Below are 20917 nucleotides of genomic sequence, written 5' to 3'. Positions count from 1 at the left end.
AACCCAGGGCCTTCACACTGAGCAACGTCTTCAGCCCTTTTTCTCTTTTATTTTGAGGCAGGGTTTCACGGAGTTGCCCCAGCAGGACTCAAACTTGTGACCCTCCTGCCTGGGCCTTCTAGATGGCTGGAATTAACAGGTGTGCGCCACCTCAGCCGAAGCACACTTTGTAATCAGGCGGGTAGGTAGTAAGGAATTGGAGCTCCGCCCTGCCCAGCCCACCCCCTTGCTCCATCTTTTCCTGGGGTTCACAAGTTTGTTGTTGGTGTCTAAACCTGGTGTCTCTTTCCCCAGGCTGCTTCTTCACGGACATAATTGGGTGTTGACCTTGACCTTCCGAGGGCAACGCATCGCTTAAAACCCCCTCCAACTCCTAGCTCCAGAGAAGTGATACTGGGCGTGGCCAATCTCGGCGCTGGCGGGGAGGGCCATGGAGAAGTGGTACTGGATGGCAGTGGCGGTCCTTGTGGGGCTCACGGTGCGCTGGGCCGTCTCTCTTCATTCCTACTCAGGTAAGGCATTTGTGCTGTTTAAAAAGTAGGCAGAATGCTGGGTGTGACGCATGGCTGTCCTCTCAGGACTGGGGAGGCTGAGGTGGGAAGATGGGAAGATGGCTGCGAGTTTGAGGCTAGCCTGCCTGGAATAGATAGTAACACTTTCGTTTCTTTTGTTTTTTGGTAAGTTTGTAGTTTTCTGACTGAGGAAGGAATTTTATTTATTTATTTATTTTTGCTTTATTGAGACAGGGTCTTGCTCTGCAGTTCAGACTGGCTTGAGTTCACTTTGTAGCCCAGGCTGGTCTCAAACTCGCAACGATCCTCCTGCCTCAGCCTACCAAGTGCTATGATGACAGGTGTGCGCCGCCACACTCAGCTCTTTATTTATTTTTTTGAGGAAGGAATTTTAGGTTCTGTGGATGTGGTAAAGAAAACACATTTAAACATCTACTTCTAACTTAAAAAAAAAAAAAAACCACGTGTATTTTGTGATAGAAGAAAAGAGAAATATATTCTACCTGGGAGTGTGACAGATTGAGAAACAGTTTTTTAGACACTGACGAGCAGTGCGCTCATACCTGGCGGGGGAGTGGAGTGGCCCGTGTGTGTGTGTGTGTGTGTGTGTGTGTGTGTGTGTGTGTGTGTGTGTGTGAGAGAGAGAGGGAGGGAGGGAGGGAGGGAGAGAGTGTGTTTAGGGTGGAGGCCTGTCACTTGTACGTCACTACTTCCAGGCTCAGAGATTGCTGCAGGGCAGTCCCGGGCCTGGGGCTTGGGCGAGTTCCCCTCTGCAGGTGCTCGGTTAGCTCTGCTCAGGGCCGGGCCCTGTGCCCCGGCTAGAGGACGCTGCGGGCCGGCGCTCACAGCGCTGTCAGGAGTGCATCTGAGGGAGCGAGGGAGCAGGAGGGAGATGATGTCGGCAGAGAGATCCGAGGCACAGTTTGAGGGGTGAGTCAGAAGTGGCCAGGAAAGTCCTCCATGGGGCAGGGGCCCTGGCGCAGACGCGGTGCCCGGGAGACCAGGGCCACGGGCAGCATTCGGGATCGGAGGTGGGGTGGGGCAGTGGTGGGAGATTTGGTCATACGCCTTGTCAGGGGAGTTATTTGGTGGGGGAAAAGAATTCATGGTAGTGAAAAAAGGCCTGTAAAAGGAAATCAGCGAGGGAGGCCGGAGTCATAGTGCGCGCGGCAGGCGCTGTGTTTGGGTTGCTGTGTGCCGTGGACCTCCGCACAGCGGCTGCAGTAGCTAGCATCGCTCTCTGTGAGGGGAAAGTGGGCACCCGGGAGAGGACAGCTGCGCGACTCCACAGCCAGTGCTTTTAGGCCTGTGCTCCGAGGCTGCGCAGAAGACAGCGGCCTGGCGGAAGGCAGGGAGAAGGTGGAGACGTGCACTGGAGGAGCGCTGAGGACGCCGGGTCGTCTGAAGCCTGCAGCGAGCACAGCCTCACTTAGTTGTCCGTCTGGGAAGGGTCCACCTTCGGGAGGTCACTCAGCCCCTGAGCATCCTGTGCCTCCGTGCGAAGGCTTAGGAGGTCGCACACTCAGGTTTATCTGTTAGAGCCTTTTTGAGACAGGGTCTCGCTGTGTAGTTCAGGCTGGTCTTGAACCTGCGGTGATCCTCCTGGCTTAGTGCTGAGACTGCAGGAGTGTGGCACCGGGCCTGGCGATGAGGGTTTGTCTTTTCTTTTGAGGTTTGTTTCAGTCTCTTGGAGGTGAGTGTGGTTAGCGGTCCGGGTGGGGGATGGCGAGGGCCGCTGTGAGTGAAAACCAGCTGAACGCCATGGCGGGTATGTGCGCCTGCGCGAGGAGGGGTTTCAGAAAGAGTCTGCTTTTTAGGTTGAGGCGCTGAGACCACAAACCGAGGGAGAGAGCGTAACCAGTGGGGAGGGCGTGAGTCCATTTTGGGTGTGGTGGGGCCCATAGCGTACGGCGAATTGTGAGAAGCAGCGTTTGGCAGGGCACAGGAAGACACTGCCTGTCTCAGCTGGTCACAGGGAGCACTGCTCCAGTGGCTGCTCCAGTGGCTCTCGGTGGTGGCCGGGGCAGCGGGAATCGCAGGACTCCTTTGTTGTGCAGAACCGTGGCGGTCGGGTCCCTTTGGTTCATCTTTTCTCTGAGCTTCACGAAGCCTCAGCCGGGAGCAGAGCGAGTGCACGAGAGGTGCCGGAAAACTCCTGCTCCAGCGCCACCAGCAGATTTCTTCTCTGTCACCATCCGAAGCCTCCAGTATTGAGGGAGCTCCCAAGTGGGCGTCCCTGTGGCTCCAGGGACAGTGTAGGACTTTTTCAGTACCTGAGTGTGTTAAATATACTTGTGGTTTTAGTTTGAATTTCGTTCATGATTAATGAGCTCAAGCATATTTTTGTGTCTGTTGGCTGTTTGGGTTTTCTGTGAAATACTTTCTGTTTTGGTCCCTTGCCTTGTCTCGAGACACAGTGTCCAACACCCACGACTTAAAGGAAGAGGGGTTTACTTTGCTTCATGGTTTTTAGAGGATTTAGTTGCTACTGGGCGGGCACCAGAGCAGGAAGGCCATGGTGGAAGGGGCTGCCGGAGGGGAGCTGCTCACATCATGGGGGCCCAGAAGCAGGGAGCCAAGGAGCGGCTGCAGGGGGACGACACACCGTCTGGCCCACATCTCTGCTGGCCAGCCCCTTCTCCTCACTGCGCACACAGTGTGGATTCATCCATCAGTGAGTGCAGCGCCCTCCTGAGCCCATCACCTCTGAACACAGGGTCCTTTCGGGAGATGTTCCAGATCCAGACCAAATATGCCCCAAATTCATATCTGTCCCATCATGCAAAATGCATCTAGCTCATCTCTGAGAGCCAGCAAAGGTTTGACAGTTCCAATATTGCTGAAAAGTCCAAGTCCAAAATTTCTGAGACTGAAGACAAACTCCTAGCCATGAACCCTGCAGAAATCAAAAAGAAAGTCCACATTGCCGACATATGGGGTAGATCTTCCCATTCTGAAAGGGAGGAAGAGAGGGGTATAAAGGAATGGGACCAAAGTAAGGGGGAGACTTAGCAGAGCAGACATTCAGTATTAGAGCTCTGTGTCCAGCCCCAGGGTAAGCTGTGGTGAGATGCAGTGAACTGTAAATACCCCTGTGGCATTGCTGGTTCTAGTAGTCCACATGGCTTCTCTCTTGAGCTGGCTTTGTTCACTCCTTGCTGCTTTCCTCAGATGTCAGTGTTCCTGGCTTTTCCAGTTTCCTGGGGTCTCTACTGTACTTTCAGCTTCACCCTCATAGCTTCATGCACTGCCCTTTTGTGGGTGCATTGCCTTGCCTCCCAGGCCATCTTCTGAAATCTGGGTGGAAGCTTCCATGGCCCTACAACTGCTGGATTCTGTTTTTTTGTTTTTTTTTCCCCAGTACCGGGAATCAAACTCATGACCTTTCGCTTGCCAGGCAGGTACTGTGCCACTGAGCTAAATCCCCAGCCCCACTGCTGGATTCTGAATGCCTGTAAAACCACCCCCACAAGAATATACCAAGGACTGCTGCCAGCTGGAGCAGTAGCTGGGCCCCCTTGGATGGAGGCTGCAGAGGCCTCTGAGTGCCTGGATGACTGAGCATTGTAACCTGAAGCCCTGCAAACAAATTTCGTAGGTGAAAGCCTTATAGTTTTGCACCCTTGGGCTTGCTGATGCCTGCAGTGTCCTCAGGGCATCTTTCCTGTTGTCCTGGTAGGAAGTACTTGGCTTCTTTGTCTTGCTGATTTACGGTAGTTATCCTGTCCACAGCCCCAGCTTTGCAGGTATTTCCTTTCTTGTGGGACTGCAGAATTTCTACATCCGCTATTTCTAGTGGAATTAATTTTGTAATTTTATTTCTTTAGAAATTTGTCCATTTCACCTAAGTTTTAAAATGTATTGGCATGAAATTACTGATGATGATTTCTATTTCTGCTGTTTACTTATAGTTCTTTTTTCATTAAATTTTTTTTTTCGTGGTACTGGGGATTGAACTCAGGGCCTTGTGCATGCTAGGCAAGCACTGTACCCCTGTGTTGCATGCCCAGCCCTCTTTTTTCATTCCTTACATATTTAATGTCATTTCCTTCTAAAAAATCACTTAACAAGAGGTTTATTTGGGTTCAGTGGTTTTTAGAGGATTTGGCCCATAGCTTCTGCAGCACAGGGAGGTGTGTCAGGAGGAATTTTATTCCACGTTGTATGCTGTGGAAGCCAGTCCTTCTGTAAGCTGTAGGTATCCTTCCCTGGTTTGTGGCTTGTCCACACTGTAAGGTGGCTTTTGCTGTATAGAAGTTTCAGGTTTTGGATAGATAATAGTATTTACCTTTTTTTTTCTTCATGATGTGTGCCTTGTATCTTTTAGAAATCCTTCCCTGTTCCTGTGTAACAAAGGTATTTTCCTAAATTTTTCCTCTGAAAGTTTGAAGATCTGCTTGCTCTGTGCGAATCATTCTTTCCTGAGGACTGACTTGTGTACGTGCCTGCGATGGGTCCCTGGACCTTTCCATGTGGATAACTATTGCCCCAGCCCTTACCACTGGCCTTGCGGCAGGCCGTCTGCTCAGGTGTAAGGTGGTGTCTCGCCAGCTCCCTTCTGACCCATCCTCTGTGCTGCCAGCTCTGTTACTGTCATCCTGCGGTGGGCTGTGACATGTCGGGGGTACGTGCTCCCACCGACAGCTCTGCCTCGGGGATATCGTAGCTGCTTGTCCTCAGGGAGCACGGGATTGAACCCAAGGCCTTCGCCCTGAGCTCCTTCCGCAGCTCCTATTTCTTCGTGGCCCACACAGAGTCCTCACCCTCGCATTTCTCTCATGAGGCTTCATTTGCTTTTCTCGTCTGGAAAGCAAGATGCCTGCTGAATATTTTACCCTGGTTCTCAGGTTGTCCTGAAGAAATCATCAGAGTGAGATTCACTTTAGTCTGTTGTATATTCCCAGCACTTAAGAGGCTGAGGCAAGAGGACTGCTGTGGATTCAAGGCCAGCCTGAACTACATAGTGCTAGATCCTGTCTCAACTCCTCCCCGCCCCCGACCCCTACGAAAAAGATTAAAATCAGGAAACATTTTATGAGAAGAAAAATATGTTTCTTTCCAACTTTCCTGGTTTTCTGCTGGGGCCCCGTAACAAAAGACAGGTTCGGAAGAGAAACCCACGTGGAGGTGGCGGCAGACGCGGGCTCAAGGCTGTGAGCCGGTGCCCCCACCCTCTTGGGGCCATCGCGTGGCCCAGGGCCCTGCACTGCTGCTCCTTGGCCGAGTGCTCACTGCTCCTGGTCATTCTTCGTGTGGAAACGCACAGATACTGTGGATACTTTTTTGATTACTGTGTTTACGTTTTCTAACATTTATAAACTATGTTAGAGCTGGTTGTGTATTTTAATTTTCACAGACCTAAAAATACTGACTACATTTTGGTTTTGGGTTTTTTTTTTTTGGTACTGGGAATCAAATTTGGGACCTTGCGCTTGCCAGGCAGGTGCTTATGCCGCTGAGCTCCCAGCCCTTGGCTTTTGCTTTTAAACAATCCATGCACAGTAGACAAATGTGTGTACTATTTGTAGTTTCTTACAGAGATTCGTAATTCCTCTGTGCTTGATCCAAAGTGTTAGCGATGTCCTTAGATGAAGTAACAACACTTGACCTGACGGAGGCTGTTTTATTTTGATAATCTTTCCCCGCCAGCATCTCCAGTGTATGGGAGGAGAAAGCCAGAGAGAATCAGTGTGCCAGCTATGAATCCTCGTGACATTACAACTGGCCCACTCTGTTTCTTTTAACTGCGGCTGCTTGTGAGGACGTACACCGTCTCCCTCACCCGGGAATAGAAAAGCAAGATTGTACTACAGAAAATTCTTAGCCAAATTTGTCTTCTCTTAAATGTTTAGTTTTGTTTTGTTTTGGGTTGTTTTGGTAGGGTTTTTTTTGAGACAGATTCTCGCTGTGTAATTCAGGCTGGCCTCAAAACTCACATCAGTCTTTTTGCCTCAGCATTCTGAGTGCTGGGATTATAAGTGTGCGCCACCACACTTGGCTTAAATGTTTAAAATTTCAGTGTGAAGGTCATGTAAAATACATGTTGTTAACAAAGAACCCCCTTCCCGGGTGTGGTGGCACACGCCTGTAACCCAGCACCTGGGAGGCTGAGACAGGAGGATCGTCGCGAGTTCGAGACCAACCTGGGCTACTAAGTGAGCCCAAGGCCAGCCTGAACTGCACAGTGAGACCCTGTCTCAAAAAAGACAAAAAAAAAAACCCCAAAGAATCCCCTTGTCTTTGGATTGGAGGAAGAGTGAGTGTTGGGGCGCTGTTTCTGAGGGGAGCAGAAGTGAGGCTGCGCACCCCGTGCTCTCTCTCTGCACTTCCCTGTGGCACGTGACAGAGCTTCTGGGTGAATTGAAGCGTGCGGCTGCCCCTTTGCCCTTCTGAGGACAGCTCCCCCAGGTCCCATTGGGCTGTCGGGGTTGCTTATCGGCGGCACTTGAACGGTTTTAAAAACCTAAGTACTAACTTCATAGCCAGTGTCAGCTGAGGTGACTGAAGTAGGTCCGACTCTGGATAAAAACTTGTCTCCCAGCCCCAAGGAGTCACTGTCCATTCTTCTGTTTGCACGAGGTTGGTAATAAATTCTTGTGCATTGACCACACATCTATTTCAATTTCAGAAATCTTTTTTTTTTTTTTTGGTACTAGGAATGGAACTCAAGGCCTTGCGCTTACCAGGCAGGTGCTTATGCTGCTGAGCTATATCCCCGGCCTTATCTGTTGACATTTTACTTTATTTTTTTTAGTTTTGGAAATCTTGATCGCTGCATTTTTTGAGGTGTAGAAACTACCTAAGATCCTCTCTGACTTCTGTTACCCTGGTGTTCCAGAACCAAAACCAAACACAGAAAGTAGAATTCATGCCTTTCCTCCCCCCAGAAGAAGCCACGCTCAATGGTTTGTTTATTGAGATAGACCTTCACACTCTCCCACACGCATGTACAGACACACACACAGTCCTGTACATACATGGAAAATACAGTTAATTCACGGGGGAATCCTTGCCCTTTAGAGAGCATATTGCCCCCCATCCTCCTCCTATTTGGGTTGATGTGTTTGCTTTTGTTTGGAGACAGAGTCTCACTGGGAGTCCAGTCCTTGAACTCCAGGCTGTCCTCCTGCCTCAGCCTCCAAGGCCTAGGACCCCGCTGACTAAGCAGGTGTCTACTACTGCATGCCCACAGGATATGCCCTTTGAATGTGGACTAGGTCTCTATCTTAGGGACGACAGTGGTTTTCGGGCCGCGGTCAGGAGGCAGTGCCCTGGAAGTGAAGTGGGAGAAGCGGTCATCAGGGTTGTGTGTTCTGAGTGTGTCAGGAAGGTTCCGGGGTTGGGATGGAAGCAGCCTCTGGGTGCTACTTTAGGGCGGACAGAGAACATGCCCGGTGGCCGTACAGTGTGGGCGCAGGGCTCACGCTCGGTGCAGTCCTGACCACCTCTGTACGTCCCTTGGGCTCAGCACCTCGCCGTGTCCACCCTCGTAGTCCCCTGAGCCGGTCAGAGCCCAGTGACGAGCCAGCCGCCGGGTGCTCCTCAGAGGGGAGAGTGTGGTTACAGCCCGGCCCATTGGCGCGGACAGCTCGCTCACTGCGCTCCGGGTCACTGGGGCGACCTCAGGCTTTAGACGGGGGCTGCTGTAATAAACAGTGAACGTGGCCGGCGGGCGGTCCCGGCGGCGCAGAGGCGTGTGACATCATGTGTGCCACCGGCCCCACAGCCAGCGGAGCCACGGCCGCAGCGGCCAGTGCCAGGTGTTAAAGGCCACTGTCCTTCTACAGTCTGAAATTCAAGTTGAGCTGCGGGCTGCAGCTTTTACGCCACTCATTTGGGAACGAGGCCTGACCTGTCGTCCCGTGAGTGTTTGCGGTTCGGGCCCTGGCGGTGCAGAGGGTAAAAGCCCTTGAAGTGCCCCGCTGTGGGAGCCTCACCTGTGACACCACTGGACAGCCTGGCCCGCAGGCTTCCGCCGGAGCGACAGGACCCTGTGGCCCGCGGTGCCGCTCCTCCGCGACGCCCTCCTGTCCCTGGTGGGAGCCGGGAGAACGCTGCCGCCTCCGAGACGGGTTCGCTGTCCTGCAGAGGCCGTGGGGCGCCCGCTGAGCTAACGCTGGTCCCTCTGCTCTGTGCAGGTGCTGGGAAACCTCCGCTCTTCGGGGACTACGAGGCTCAGCGACACTGGCAGGAGGTCACTCTGAACTTACCGGTCAGACAATGGTACGAGCACCCTCCCGGGTTCCGCTGTCTGTCCCAGTGAGTTACTGGCCGCGTTCTTCGGAGCCACTTCAGAGGAGACCCCTCTGCTCCCTCGGCGTCCTCCCCCGTCCAGAGTGCAGGGCACGGGCTGTGTGTTCACCCCTGTGGAGCCGCAAAGCCCCAGGGCGCGGGTCCTTTCTGCTCTGAGCCGCTCGGCCCGGGCCCCGTCTTCTGCACACACCCGCTGCCTGGGCTGAGCCAGCAGCTCGGCTCCGCTGTGAATGAGGCGCGTCTCTTGGTCTCGTGGGGCCTTGTGGAGTGTTGGGCTTTGTTTTGGTCCCGGGCTCAAGGCCAGGCCCTGAGCAGGCCGACAGAGCTCCACCGCAAGCGCCGCCCAGCCCTTCGGTCTTTCTGTCTTGAGACAGGGCCTCACAGAGCCGCCCGGGCTGGGCTTGAGCCTGGGCTCCTCCTGCTCCGGCCTTCCGAGTGGCCAGGCTGCAGGCGTCCTGGGTGAGTGCTGCAGTCATTTTGTTAACTCCCTCGGAGGAGGTGTGACATCGAGGAACCAGGGCCCAGTGGACACAAGCTCAGGAACGGCGGTGGGGGTGGGATAGCTTTATTCTGCACATCACCGGCGGCTGTGTTGTCCTTCGCAGTTGGGCTGCCTGGAGGAGTCTCCCAGCAGTTGATGAACATCAGACCGAGTTTTCTTCTTTCATTCACAGGCCCTTGCACAGAGTAGGCTCTCCTTCCACGTCAGTGGGAACAGCCTTGCTCAGCACGACCTGCTCCCAGGCAGCCTGGTGGTGCACACCTGTCACCCCAGCAGCCTGGGAGGCTGAGGCAGGAGGATCACAGTTCAAGCCCAGCCTGGGCAATCCGACAACTCAGTGAGACCCTGTCTCAAAATAAAGAATAAAAAGGAGCTGGGGTGTAGCTCAGTGTGAAGGTCCTGGTTTCAATCCCCAGAACAACACTCAAACCAAAACAAACCAAAAACGTAGAAACAGTTTCAGAGGTATTTCTTTCCATAGACCAGCTCTTCATGTGTCTGTTTGCAACTGATGTCTTATTTTGTTACCTAATGATTTCTAAAAGCTGTTGTTCCTCTAGTTCTGTAGCCTGCCGGGTGCACATTGCCGTGCTGCTTGTTGCGTGCTTTTGTTGGGTGCTTCTTGCGGGGCTCCCGCCGCCGGTGATGGCAGCAGGTCTGTCTCCCGGGAGTCCCGGTCGGTGTCCGTTGTCACGGCTCAGTGATGGTTCACAGCGACTTCACTACGAAGCCTCATTTTAGTGTAGCTGCCGTGAGGTGTCGCGTGACGTCTAACCCTGCGTGCCGGCGCTCTCTCCGCAGGTATTTGAACAGCAGTGATAATGATTTGCAGTACTGGGGCCTGGACTACCCGCCTCTCACGGCTTACCACAGCCTCTTGTGTGCCTGCGTGTAAGTGTCTCTCCCTCTGCGCTGAGTGCTCCGCCGGCAGACACAGGAGTGGCGCCCGCCGCCTCGCTGCAGAGCGCACTGCGGGGAGCTGCTGTCGCCTGGGTGATGCCAAAAGGGTTTTAAGAGTGGTAGCCATCGGTTCGAACATTCCTATGATTTCTCTGGAGAGCATGAAATTTTGTTTTATTTTTTTCATGGAAGAAGAAAGTTTTTATATTTTATTAGTACCTACCTGTACTACATTAAAGTTAAAAAAAAAAACCTTAGAAAAACGAAATGTAAAACCTTAGCTTTGTTTGTTGTGGAAATGTTACTAATTGTACACAGGCTCCGGAGAACCATTTTAATGTGGGTTACAAAGCCTTCTTCCTGGGAAGACCCCAGGTAAATGGAAAACAGGTGCAGAGGGGCGGGCGCCTGTGTCAGGCTGGACACCCGACGCCACGGTGTCCCTTGCGGCTTAAGAGCGGGGCTGGAGTTCCTCTCCTTTGAAGGAATAGAGGATTTGTTGGAAGGTGAGGTGCTGTTCTCATGGAAGTCCGGCTCTGCTCTCTGGTAGTATTTCCACTCAGACTTGAGACTTTTGTCCACAAGAATTTGAGGGACTTCTTCATGGTATCTCTTGAATTCATTTTCCTTGTTTTGTTGTTTCAATTGTTTCTCTTTTGGGGTGTGTGAGGCTGCGGAGCGTTAGTGGGCTTGAACCCAAGGCTGTGCTACCCGTTACCTGCGCAGTACCTTTGGGGAGCCTGCGTCTTCCGAGACCCTTACGGTGAGGCAAGGGCAACCACCGTACATTGTGCTTTGGTCTGCAGGGCAGAGCGCATCGACCCCGCCTGGGTCGCGCTGCACACGTCCCGGGGGCACGAGAGTCCGGCGCACAAGCTCTTCATGCGAGCGACAGGTAAGGGGGCGGGCGTGAGGCTGACGTAGACTGACCGAAGGTACTGTTACTGTTCGTCCTCCTTTCTCTTCCTCCCTTCTTGCGTCTTTCGCAGTGCTGGGGATGGACCCAGGGTCTCATGCACGCTAGGCAAGTGCTCAGCCACTGCAGCTTTTTCAGTATTTGCCTTTGACACAGGATCTTGCTAAGCTGCCCAAACCTCAATCCTGTGATCGTCCTGTGCCAGCTTCCCAAGTAGCTGGGCTTATAGGCGGGTGACACGGTGCCTGGTTTTATTACTGTTTCTTGGTTTTTTGTATTGGGAATTAATTCACAGCCTTATGCTTCCCTGGGAGGTGCTGCACTGCTGAGCTAAATCCCTGGCCTTACTATTGTTCTTAATGACTGAAAATTGTGTAAGTGCATTTGGTGTGGTGGTGCATGCCTATAATCCCAGCAGTCTGGGAAGCTGAGGCAGGAGGATCATAAGTTTAAGCCCAGCCTGGACCACTTAGCAACTTAGTGAGACCCCGTCTCAAAATTAAAAGGAGCTGGGGGTTGTAGCTCAGTGCCGAGGCTCTAGTTCAGCCCCAGTGTGACCGGAGGCGGAGAAATGTGTAACTGCGTACGTGCCTATGTAGGTACACGTGTAATAGGACCAAATGTATGCTGAAAGAGAGTGGAGAGTAATTCCGGGCGCTTCACAGCCATTCCCCCACTTCCTTCTTCAAACACCCGGAGGAGGGAGATCCTGCTCCTATCCTTCCTGTAAGGGGAGGAGACCGAGGCCCAGGCACGGCAGGCACACAGCTTACCTGAGGTCAGAGCGCTGTCAGCTGAGGCCCCCGAGGTTCAGGTGCCAGTTTCAGAGCCCGAGTCCCTCGCCTGTCTCGGGAGCCGGGGCTTGAGGCGTGCGGCTGCTGGCGGAGGAGTCTACCGTCTCCACGTGCCGCTCTAGGAGTGGAGCACGATTAGCTTTGATCCTTAAACAAGCTTTACGTGCCAGAGGCTTTGGTGCTAGCTTGTGTCTCTTCCTGAAGGCTGGTGGACTCAGCTCTTGTCTTGAGGAGTGCACCCCCGTGCCTGGTGTGCTCACGGTTAAGCCACGTCAGGACAGAGGGGGAATGTGGCGTGTTAGAGAAGACTGACTTGTAAGTTAGCGTCGAGTGAGGCGCCCTGACCCAGCGCAGAGGGACGGAGGCCAGGGAGGAGGAGGGCAGGAGCTAAGCGGTTCCTGTAGCTCCTGAGGGGTGCGCGCTCAGAAGTGTTTGCTTGCTTTTTCAGTGTTCCTTGCGGACTTGGTGATTTACATACCTGCAGTGGTTCTGTACTGTTGTTGTATAAAAGAAATCTCAGCTAAGAAAAAGGTAAGCTTTAAGGCAGTCTGACATTTCACCTCTGTGAATGTTTGTGGATCGTAGTGCTGGGTATTGAATCTGAGCCTTCGTGCTGAGCTACATCCCTAACCCTTTTTTAAACGTTCAAGACAGCGTGCTAAGTTGCCCAGGTGGGCTTGAATCTGTAATCTTCCTGCGTCAGCCTCCCAGAGTGGGGAGATTACAGGCGTGCTCCACCATGCCCAGCTTGTGGTGTTTCTCGTGTTCTTTAGTCAGCATAATAATGATGTACCTTAAAGCAGCTGTGCTTTGGGGAGTAGATAGACTAATGAGGAGCATTGTATCTCCTGTCAGTTCTCATTCGGAGAACATCAACTTCCTCTACACTAACTACTCTAGAAGTTACATGCTGGTGGGTCAAACACCGTGCTGTGTTTATTATTTAACTGGCAAGTCTGAATTTTGAGCTGGTGTTTGAGAACCCCTAAGCTGAAGGCTTTGGAAAGCGGCTCTTACCCTCTCCTAGTCGCAGCCATCAGCTCTCCTCAGCCGCTGTAGACAGGCTGTCTTCTCTGAGTGCTTCGTCTGAAGGTTTTTCTGACAAGTGCCCTTCAGTGGTCTCCCTTTGCGAAGTGTCCTCCGCCACCGCCGGGCAGACCTGAGTGTCTGCGCAGTTGGCTGGGCCCGGGCCGCGGGGACAGAGGCCCCGTGCTCTGGGAGGTGGGGACCTTCACTGCTCTGCCGCTGACAGCTGCACTCCACCCGCCCTGCGACAGAGGCTCCCTTTCTCCACAGGCCGCGAGTGCCCTCTGCATCCTGCTGTACCCAGGCCTCATCCTCATCGACCACGGACATTTTCAGTATCCTTTCCTGCCCGCGTAGCCTGAATCCCAGGCCTCATGTGTGTCGTCACGTGGTTGTGTGTCGTCCCGTGGTTGTGTGTCGTCCCGTGGTCACATCTTCCTTGCTGGGTGCTTGCTCGTTTAGCTGCTGTATTCCCATGAAGGAGAGGAGTCTCCCCTCCAGACTGGTGACGAGGAAAGCACAGCTTCCTTGCAGCAGATTCCTTTGTCCTCCTCTGCTTGGCTTGGAAACAGTCTAACTGGTGAACTCCTTTTGCGGAGTTGGAAGGAGAATGCCACATGTGGTCACGCTGTCCTGATTGTCCAGGGGCACAGCGTGTCTTCTGTTTTTTGTGTCTGACACTGAAGAAAGGAAAAGTCTTACAGTTTTTTAAGCTATGAAACTGTTTTTGTAACAGGAATAGCTTGAAGCTTTAGGAAACTAAAACTAAATAAATCTGTGGCTTTTCCTTTTTTGATACAGTAAGGAGCCTTGAAACAATTAAGTTTTAGAGGATAAGTTGATAAAGTCTACGTTTACCCAGTTTGTCTTCAGATGTACGGTTATAATCTCCATCCATCTCTCTTGTTTTTTGTCTTTTTGAGACAGGGTCTCGCTACCCAGTTCAGGCTGGCCTTGAGCTCATTTTGTAGTCCAGGCTGGCCTCGAACTCACAAAGATCCTCCTGCCTCAGCCTCCCGAGTGCTGGGATTACAGGCGTGCGCCACCACCCCTGGCCCTATCCATCTCTCTTAAAGGAAAAAAATACACAACAGCATAGCTGGTTAATTAACAGCTTTTCCTTTTGATGTTGATCTGTTTGGGTTACAGTAAAATTTAAATTACTCTGTGTGTCTTTAAAAAGAACTTGTAAAAGATACTCCAGTCTATAATGGTTTTACCACGTTTTACTCTGACCACTTTTCCTAAGTTAGTTTTTTTATGGGTGTGTTGTTTGTAGGAGCATGTCTCTCCAGTACACTGAGATCAAAAACAGTGTTATTTGCCAGATTTTTAAAAGCGTAGCTCTTCTGTGATACAATATTCGTACAGAACATTACGAGAACGTTAATGTGTGGCTTAATGAATTGGCAGACTGTAGGTTGGGGAACAGTACTGTTGGTATCTAGAGAACTGTGTACTGTTGCGCACCTCCCAAGCCTGTCTCCTCTCCCCTTTCTCACATTCTAACCGCATCTCAGTTGCTTTTCCGTGGCTGGGACATAGTACCCAGCACCCATGACCTAAGGGAGGAGAAGTCTGCCTGGCTCACCGTTGCGGTGCATGCGGTCCTTGGTCAGTGTCTCCAAGGTGGAAGGGCCTGGTGGAGGAGAGCTGCTCACAGCATGGCAGCCCGGAAGCAGACAGCAGGAGCACCTGGGGAGGGAGGTGCGTTCTTTCAGGCTGTACCCCTAGGGACCGCCTCTAGGCACCAGGCCCTACCTCCGAAGTCAGCTGTATAACCCCATGTCACCGTCCAGAAGCCCTGCCTCTGAACACATGGGCTTCTGGAGGGACATCTAGGTCTATGCCACAGCACCCTGCTAGGACTCCTGTAGGTCCCCAACCATACAGAAGGGACAGCACAGCGGGTATTTTTCTGTGTTGGGTGTTTTGGGCTCAGCTTTTTTTTTGGAGACAGGGTCTCACTATGTATTTCAGGCTGGCTTTGAACTTGATTATGTAGCCCAGGCTGGCCTTGAACTCACAGCGATCCTCCCGCCTCTGTCTCCCAAGTGCTAGGATTACAGACGTGTGCTACAGTGCCCACTTGGGCTCAGCGTGTTGTGAGAATCATTTATGTAGCTGGGCATAGTTGTTTGTTCACTTTTATTCCTTACAGGGTTCCATTGCATGAGGAGATGTAATTGTTAGTGACAGGCATCTGGGTTGTGTCTAGAATTTGGACAAGTTGTTTTGGTGGTACTGGGATTAAACCCAAGGCGTAGCTTTGCCAGGCAAGTGCTGTACCACTGAGCTATGTCCTCATTTTGGTTTTGAGAAGGGTCTTCCGAAGTTGAACAAGCTGGCCTCCAACTTGTGACCCTTCTGCCTCAGCCTCCTGAGGAGGTGGGATTGTATGTGTGGTGCGCCACCACACCCAGCTTGTACGTCTGGTGCGTGGAGTTGCCGAGTACAGTGTGTACCAGGCCTAGTTTTGGTCACTCCCGTTGTTCAGCATGGTGTGTCAGTCAGTGTTATTGCGGCAGTGCTGTGAGAGTGCCTGGCCTCCTGTCCACAGGGCTCTGTCCTTTGCAGCAGTGATACGACTGAGGTGTGCTGGGACAGTGACCCTCGGGGTGTCTGAGCTGCGAAGCTCTGTTCTCCTGGAGCTCCTGAGCCCTTAGCACTGGGGCGCTCTTCGGCGCAGACTTGCTCCCGGGGAGGGGCCTCCGGCCCGGCCCTCCTTGCTGTGGGAGCTCCTCCCTGTCTGTGTGTGTCCTTTTAAGTGTACTGCTTTGAATTCCGGGTGACCTCCTTAACGCAGGCACACATACAACGCCGTGAGCCTCGGCTTCGCCCTGTGGGGGATCCTTGGGGTGTCTTACGACTGGGACCTGCTCGGGTCGCTGGCCTTTTGTTTAGCTCTAAATTACAAACAGATGGAACTTTACCATTCCTTGCCGTTTTTTTGCTTTTTACTTGGCAAGTGTCTTCAAAAAGGCCTCAAAGGAAAGGGGTGAGTGACCTTTAAACTGAACCCAGCTCTTTACCTCCAGTGTACTTTTACCTCCAGTGACCTCACCTTCGTGGAATTGTGCTGGCCATAAGAACGGGAAGAGAGTGACGAAGTCAGTTCTGTGTCCTTTTGCATCTCCCGGCCTAGAGGTGCCCTCGAGCAGCGTGTGCCCCCCGCGGGGGCGAGGCTGGCTCCTCCGCCGGTGGTGCGTGCTCACGGGGCCCGGCCCTGTGGCGTTTCTCTGATGGCACCTTCAGCTCTGCGGAAGTGGTGTGAAGCGAAAGGATCGTGGGGGTCGAAGGCAGCTCTCAGGGGAGAGGTGACCTGCTTAGCTCTGATTTGAGCTGACTCCACTCAAATGCGTCAAGGGCCCGGATGTCGCACGCCGCCCTCCCGGCAGCGCGGTCCCCGAGCTCCCCCGACCAGGCCCTTCTGTCTGCCCAGGCTCGGCTTGCTGGTGAAGCTCGCGTGCACAGTGCTGGCTTCCTTCGCCCTCTGCTGGCTGCCGTTCTTCACCGAGAGGGAGCAGGCCCTGCAGGTCCTGAGACGCCTCTTCCCCACGGACCGAGGACTGTTTGAGGCACGTGGAGCCCTTCCTCGGCCCTCTGTGTGAGCCCTGTCACTGGTAGTTCACAGGGAGACGCGGGCGCAGCGGTGATGCACTGCCCGCACCCTTCCCGCTTCCGATGGGCCGGGTGTGGACCTTGGCCAGTGCCCGACGGCAGCAGGCTTGTGCTGTCAGACCCTGAGCCAGTTCTGTGTTCGAGCGGAGCACGGGCCGCGGGAAAACAGCGAGGGAGTTGCGGCTGCACCGCTAACAGTGCTGTCATGTTTTGGTTAAGATTCTCTTTTCAGTCTTAGGAAAGTATTTGTGAAACTAATAATCATGTTTGCTTCAGAAAGAGCTCATCATGCCTTCCAAGATATATAACCTTCAGCACAGTAATGCTTAATGAGGATCTTTCATTTCATTTAATGCTAGTTTAATCACTCTTGTTAAACTTTTATTACATGAATAATTTGATCATTTAGATTTAGTAATTAGATTAAACAAACCATTTTTCTGAAACAAAAGGGCCTTTTAATAAAGTTAGACAGAGACAACATATTTGTAGATAATTTGCTTTTGAATAACATTTCTTTTTAAAGAGAATTGTAAGAGCCTGCGTAGCTTTCTGATTCTGAGCACACACGAGTCTAGCGTTGCTCAGAGGCTCTGGGAGGATGGGGCCAGCGTTTGAAAGGTGGCAGGGAGCTGCGGCTGCGGGGCAGCTGCTGGCCGGGCTGGCCGGCCTCCCTGGGCAGCTTCCCTGGCCCTCTCGGGCCCCAAGGGGGTGAACACTGAGCGGAGCCCCACCAGGAGCAGAGGCAGAGCCGTCGCCGGAGCCCCTCTTCAGCACCCGACTTCACCGTAGGTGGGAGTGTCCCCTCTTCCCGTCTCATGCATGGTGCTGGACACGGTGACCGAGGCGGGCCTAGAGGTGCTGGCACCGAGGAAGAGGATGCGCCTGTGACCCCTGGGGCGGGGCCGGCCAGCCTGATAAAGAGGCCCTGGCGTCGGGCTGCACGGCTGGGTGCCGGCAGCCATGTGGACCTTGGGTTTGCGAACCAGAGAGCTGTAGTTACTAATTTAATTTTGAAAGAGATCCTAGCACAACTTCTGAGGTTTTTAAACGTCTCAATTTATAAGCAGTTAGCTCTTGTCATTGCTGGTACCCTCTGGGTGGCTAAACAAGTAATAACTTCAGGTATGTGATGAGAAAGGTCTGATGTGACAGGTGATGTGCAAAGCGGGGATAGAAGTTCCTTAGAAAGATTTCCAAAGGAAAAAATTCGGTGCTTAAGGATAGCGTGCTGCTCTTTGAACAGTGTTCGTGCTCCTTGGGAGTGTCTGGGTGGTGGCCAGCCGATTAGCTCCCACTACAGAAGAGCGCAGAATGCTTGGGAGTGGGGCTATGTGTGTGCACCGCTTGAAGCGTGGTCTGCTTTGCTATCCGGGTGTCTCAAAAGCTTAGAGATTAGGCTGTGCACGTCATGTGCTCTCATATTTCTTTGAATTATGCCAAGTGTAAAACCAGCAAATCTCTTCAAAGGATAAAGTGGCCAACGTCTGGTGCAGCGTCAGTGTCTTTGTGAAGGTGAAGGACCTGCTGCCGCGCGATGCCCAGCTACTCGTCAGGTAACTGTGCGCTTGGCTTACGCAGCGTCGCGGAGGGGGGCCGGTGTCCTGCTGGCACAGCTCCTCAGGGACCCACCCGGGCAGCCGTGAGCCTTCACCAGGCTGGCTCCCTCCGCAGAGTGCACTGAGCGTGCGTCCGTGTTCCCGGCTTCGTGGTTGCTAGTCCTGTAGGGCCCAGGGTCAGCCAGGAGAGCGGAGCAGGTCGGAGATGAGTGTGTGTGTGTGTGTGCGCGCGCGTGCGCCTGTTACACAGAACTGGCCAGTGCACCGAGTGCTGGGCAGGCCGTGGGCAGGTGTGTGGGGCACAACGGTGACTGGCTGGCTTCATGAGGGGGCTGTGCCCCAGGCTGGGGCTTCCTGCCAGCGGGGGCTGGCACGGCACCTGGGGCTGTGTGGCAGCCGGCGCTATGACCCCCTTGTCTCTGCAGCCTGAGCAGCCGTTTCGTGCAGAGAGAACCCAGGGCCTTAGCTGCGCTGGCCAGGCGGCGAGTGACAGGACCAAGAGGGGCGGGTCAGCAGCCCCAGGGCACCTTCCCTGGCCACCGTGCCGTGTGACCTGCCCTCCTGAGCTCACTGTGAGCTTGAGGAGAGCCAGCGGTCACCTGTGCCAGAGGAGGCCCGGGAGAGCCCTCCAGGGAAGTCCACAACGCCGTGTTCAGATAGAGGAGGGTCTCTTTTTTTTTAAGGTGGAAAGCTTTATTTAGCTCACAGTCTGGGGAGGTTTCAGTCTGTACACGGCTGGCTCCAAGGCGGGGTGGCACATGGCAGAGGGCAGCGGATTGAATGGACCTCCAACTGTATTTTTTGTACACTTTCTATTCATGGTGTTAAATAGAAAATAAGTAGTATTCAGTCTTAAATGCTTTGTTCTTTATCGTAAGATCTTGTATAAAAGTATATGTGTGTTTCAGGGTATATAGTATACTTACATGTTATTTGGACTTCAAGTAAATATGAAGTTAAATTGATCTTTAAATGTGATCTTTAAATTTTAAAAAATGTTCCAGCTGGATTTATACCTCTACAAAGGGAAGAGACAGACTTTCCTTTTGTTCGTGTTCCAGCTTCTGCGTTACCTTTGTGAGCTTGCTCCCTGTGTGTGTAAAGCTGACCCTCCACCCCTCTCCCCAGGGATTCAGATTCGCTCTGGTAAGTTCTCTTGCCTCTAGTGCTTCACTCTTGCTACAGCCTTGTCTCCTGCTCTGAGCAAGAGGCCCTGGGCCACCCGAGGCTGTGGTCCGGTGGGTCCAGGTCCATCTGCGCCCCGTGCCTGCTGCGGTGGGCTCGAGGCTGGTGGGGACGGGCGTGCGGCCGGCAGGGCCGGCCTGACTTGCAGATGCTGTGGGCCGCTGCTCGGCCTGTCCAGGCTGTGGGTTGTGCTCTGCGGTGCTTAAGATGCTGCTGCTGTGTGCCTTGGTCTGTAGAGTGACCTTGAAAAACAGCTGTTCAAGTGTCACCACCGTGGCCGTGAGCACCGCAGAGCTCTGGGTTAGCAGAGGGGGCAGCCGGGTGGCCCCGGCTGGGGGTGAAGCCGCCAGCATCCTTCCTAGGATCTCCACAGCCGGTGCTCCCTGCTGTCCCAGGAGGCCTGGGGAGATCGAGCAGTGCCACAGTGTGCCCCAAGATAGCGCAGGGTGCCTGCTTTGCGAGGGGAGTGGGAACGGGGCCCACAGTGACAGGCACGGGGCTGCGGGCAGGGGCACGGTGCGCCTGTGGGGCCTAGACTGCCTGGCGCGCCTGTCCCATGTGCTGAATGCAAACTTGTGGAAATAGACGGAAATAACTGATACAAACCCCAAGTGCAGACGGATTTATAAACATATAATATAGTTTATTGCAGGGGACATTTTAAATGCATGGCAACAGATTTTCTGCTACTTTTACGTTTTGATCTGTTTGCCTTTCATGCTTTTTAATTTAAACTATCATCAAGAGGATGAAGGTATGATCCTTGTACCTGAGGTAGTCAGTGAGTTTTTATTAATGACAGCGTCTTTAAGCCAGGCATGGTGGTGTGTGCCTGTATTCCCCACACACTGGGAGGCTGAGGCAGGAAGATCTCAAGTTTGAACGCATGCAGGCCAATTTAGACCCAGCCAATCAGACTTGCTCAATATTAAGAAAATAAAATGGGCTGGGGATATAGCTCAGTGCAGCAGGCCCGAGTTCAACCTCCAGAACTGTAAAAAACACAAGTTGCTCTTAAAGTCTAAAGTATTGTGCACACTGTGTTTGTATTTTGCTTCTAAAGAAGCTATAATAACTAGGCAGGTTCCCTTGGAGTGAGTTTTCCTTAAATTCACCATGAAACTGGCCTCGTTTCCCTTCATCTCACCTAGGTCAGCTGTGCGCTGTCGTTCTTCTTGTTTTCCTTCCAAGTCCACGAGAAGTCCATTCTCCTGGTCACGCTGTAAGTAGACTGTCTGGAGCGTGCGTTTAGTGCTGTGTGTTTGTAAGTAAATTTACTTCGGGCGGGGACAGGGTGTCATTGTGTAGTTGAGGCTGGCCTCAAATTTAGGGCAATCCTCCTGCCACAGCCTCCCCAGTGCTGGGATTATAGGTGTGCGCCACCATGCCCGGCCTTATAAGTGAATTTATAATTTACATAAAATTAGTTGAATGCAAAATACAGTGGTAAAATTTCTTGCAGTTATGTTAGTTTACATTTTAAACAAAAACCGGGTAGCATTACGACACGCTCCCTCCTTCCTTGTTTCTTACGTGTCTTCTGTGCGCCGCCGGAGCCCTCAAGTGGGGCCTGCCCGGCGCTGTCCCCCACTGCCCGTGCCCCTCCTCCTCGGGTGGCCTCTGCGGGCTTTCAGGCCCGCCTCAGGGGC

At 52.9% G+C, this 20917-nt stretch overlaps 1 protein-coding gene across 1 annotated transcript in view; it reads left to right on the top strand.

Annotated features, from left to right (window-relative positions):
- Positions 1–73: 73 nt before the first annotated feature.
- Positions 74–20917, top strand: part of Alg6 (ALG6, alpha-1,3-glucosyltransferase) — a gene marked incomplete at its 5' end in the record, with an annotated part of 23034 nt that continues 2190 nt past the window's right edge. The window contains 11 exon segments of the mRNA XM_013514390.1: positions 74–181; positions 295–512; positions 8651–8735; positions 10069–10158; positions 10974–11062; positions 12326–12408; positions 13174–13238; positions 15716–15901; positions 16346–16481; positions 17995–18080; positions 19145–19229. Of these exon segments, the coding sequence (XP_013369844.1) occupies positions 431–512; positions 8651–8735; positions 10069–10158; positions 10974–11062; positions 12326–12408; positions 13174–13238; positions 15716–15901; positions 16346–16481; positions 17995–18080; positions 19145–19229 (987 nt within the window).

The sequence above is a fragment of the Chinchilla lanigera genome, unplaced genomic scaffold (assembly GCF_000276665.1).
Source record: "Chinchilla lanigera isolate Chin_1 unplaced genomic scaffold, ChiLan1.0 scaffold00022, whole genome shotgun sequence".
Taxonomy (NCBI): domain Eukaryota; kingdom Metazoa; phylum Chordata; class Mammalia; order Rodentia; family Chinchillidae; genus Chinchilla; species Chinchilla lanigera.
This window is presented reverse-complemented; position numbering and strand designations above follow the sequence as displayed.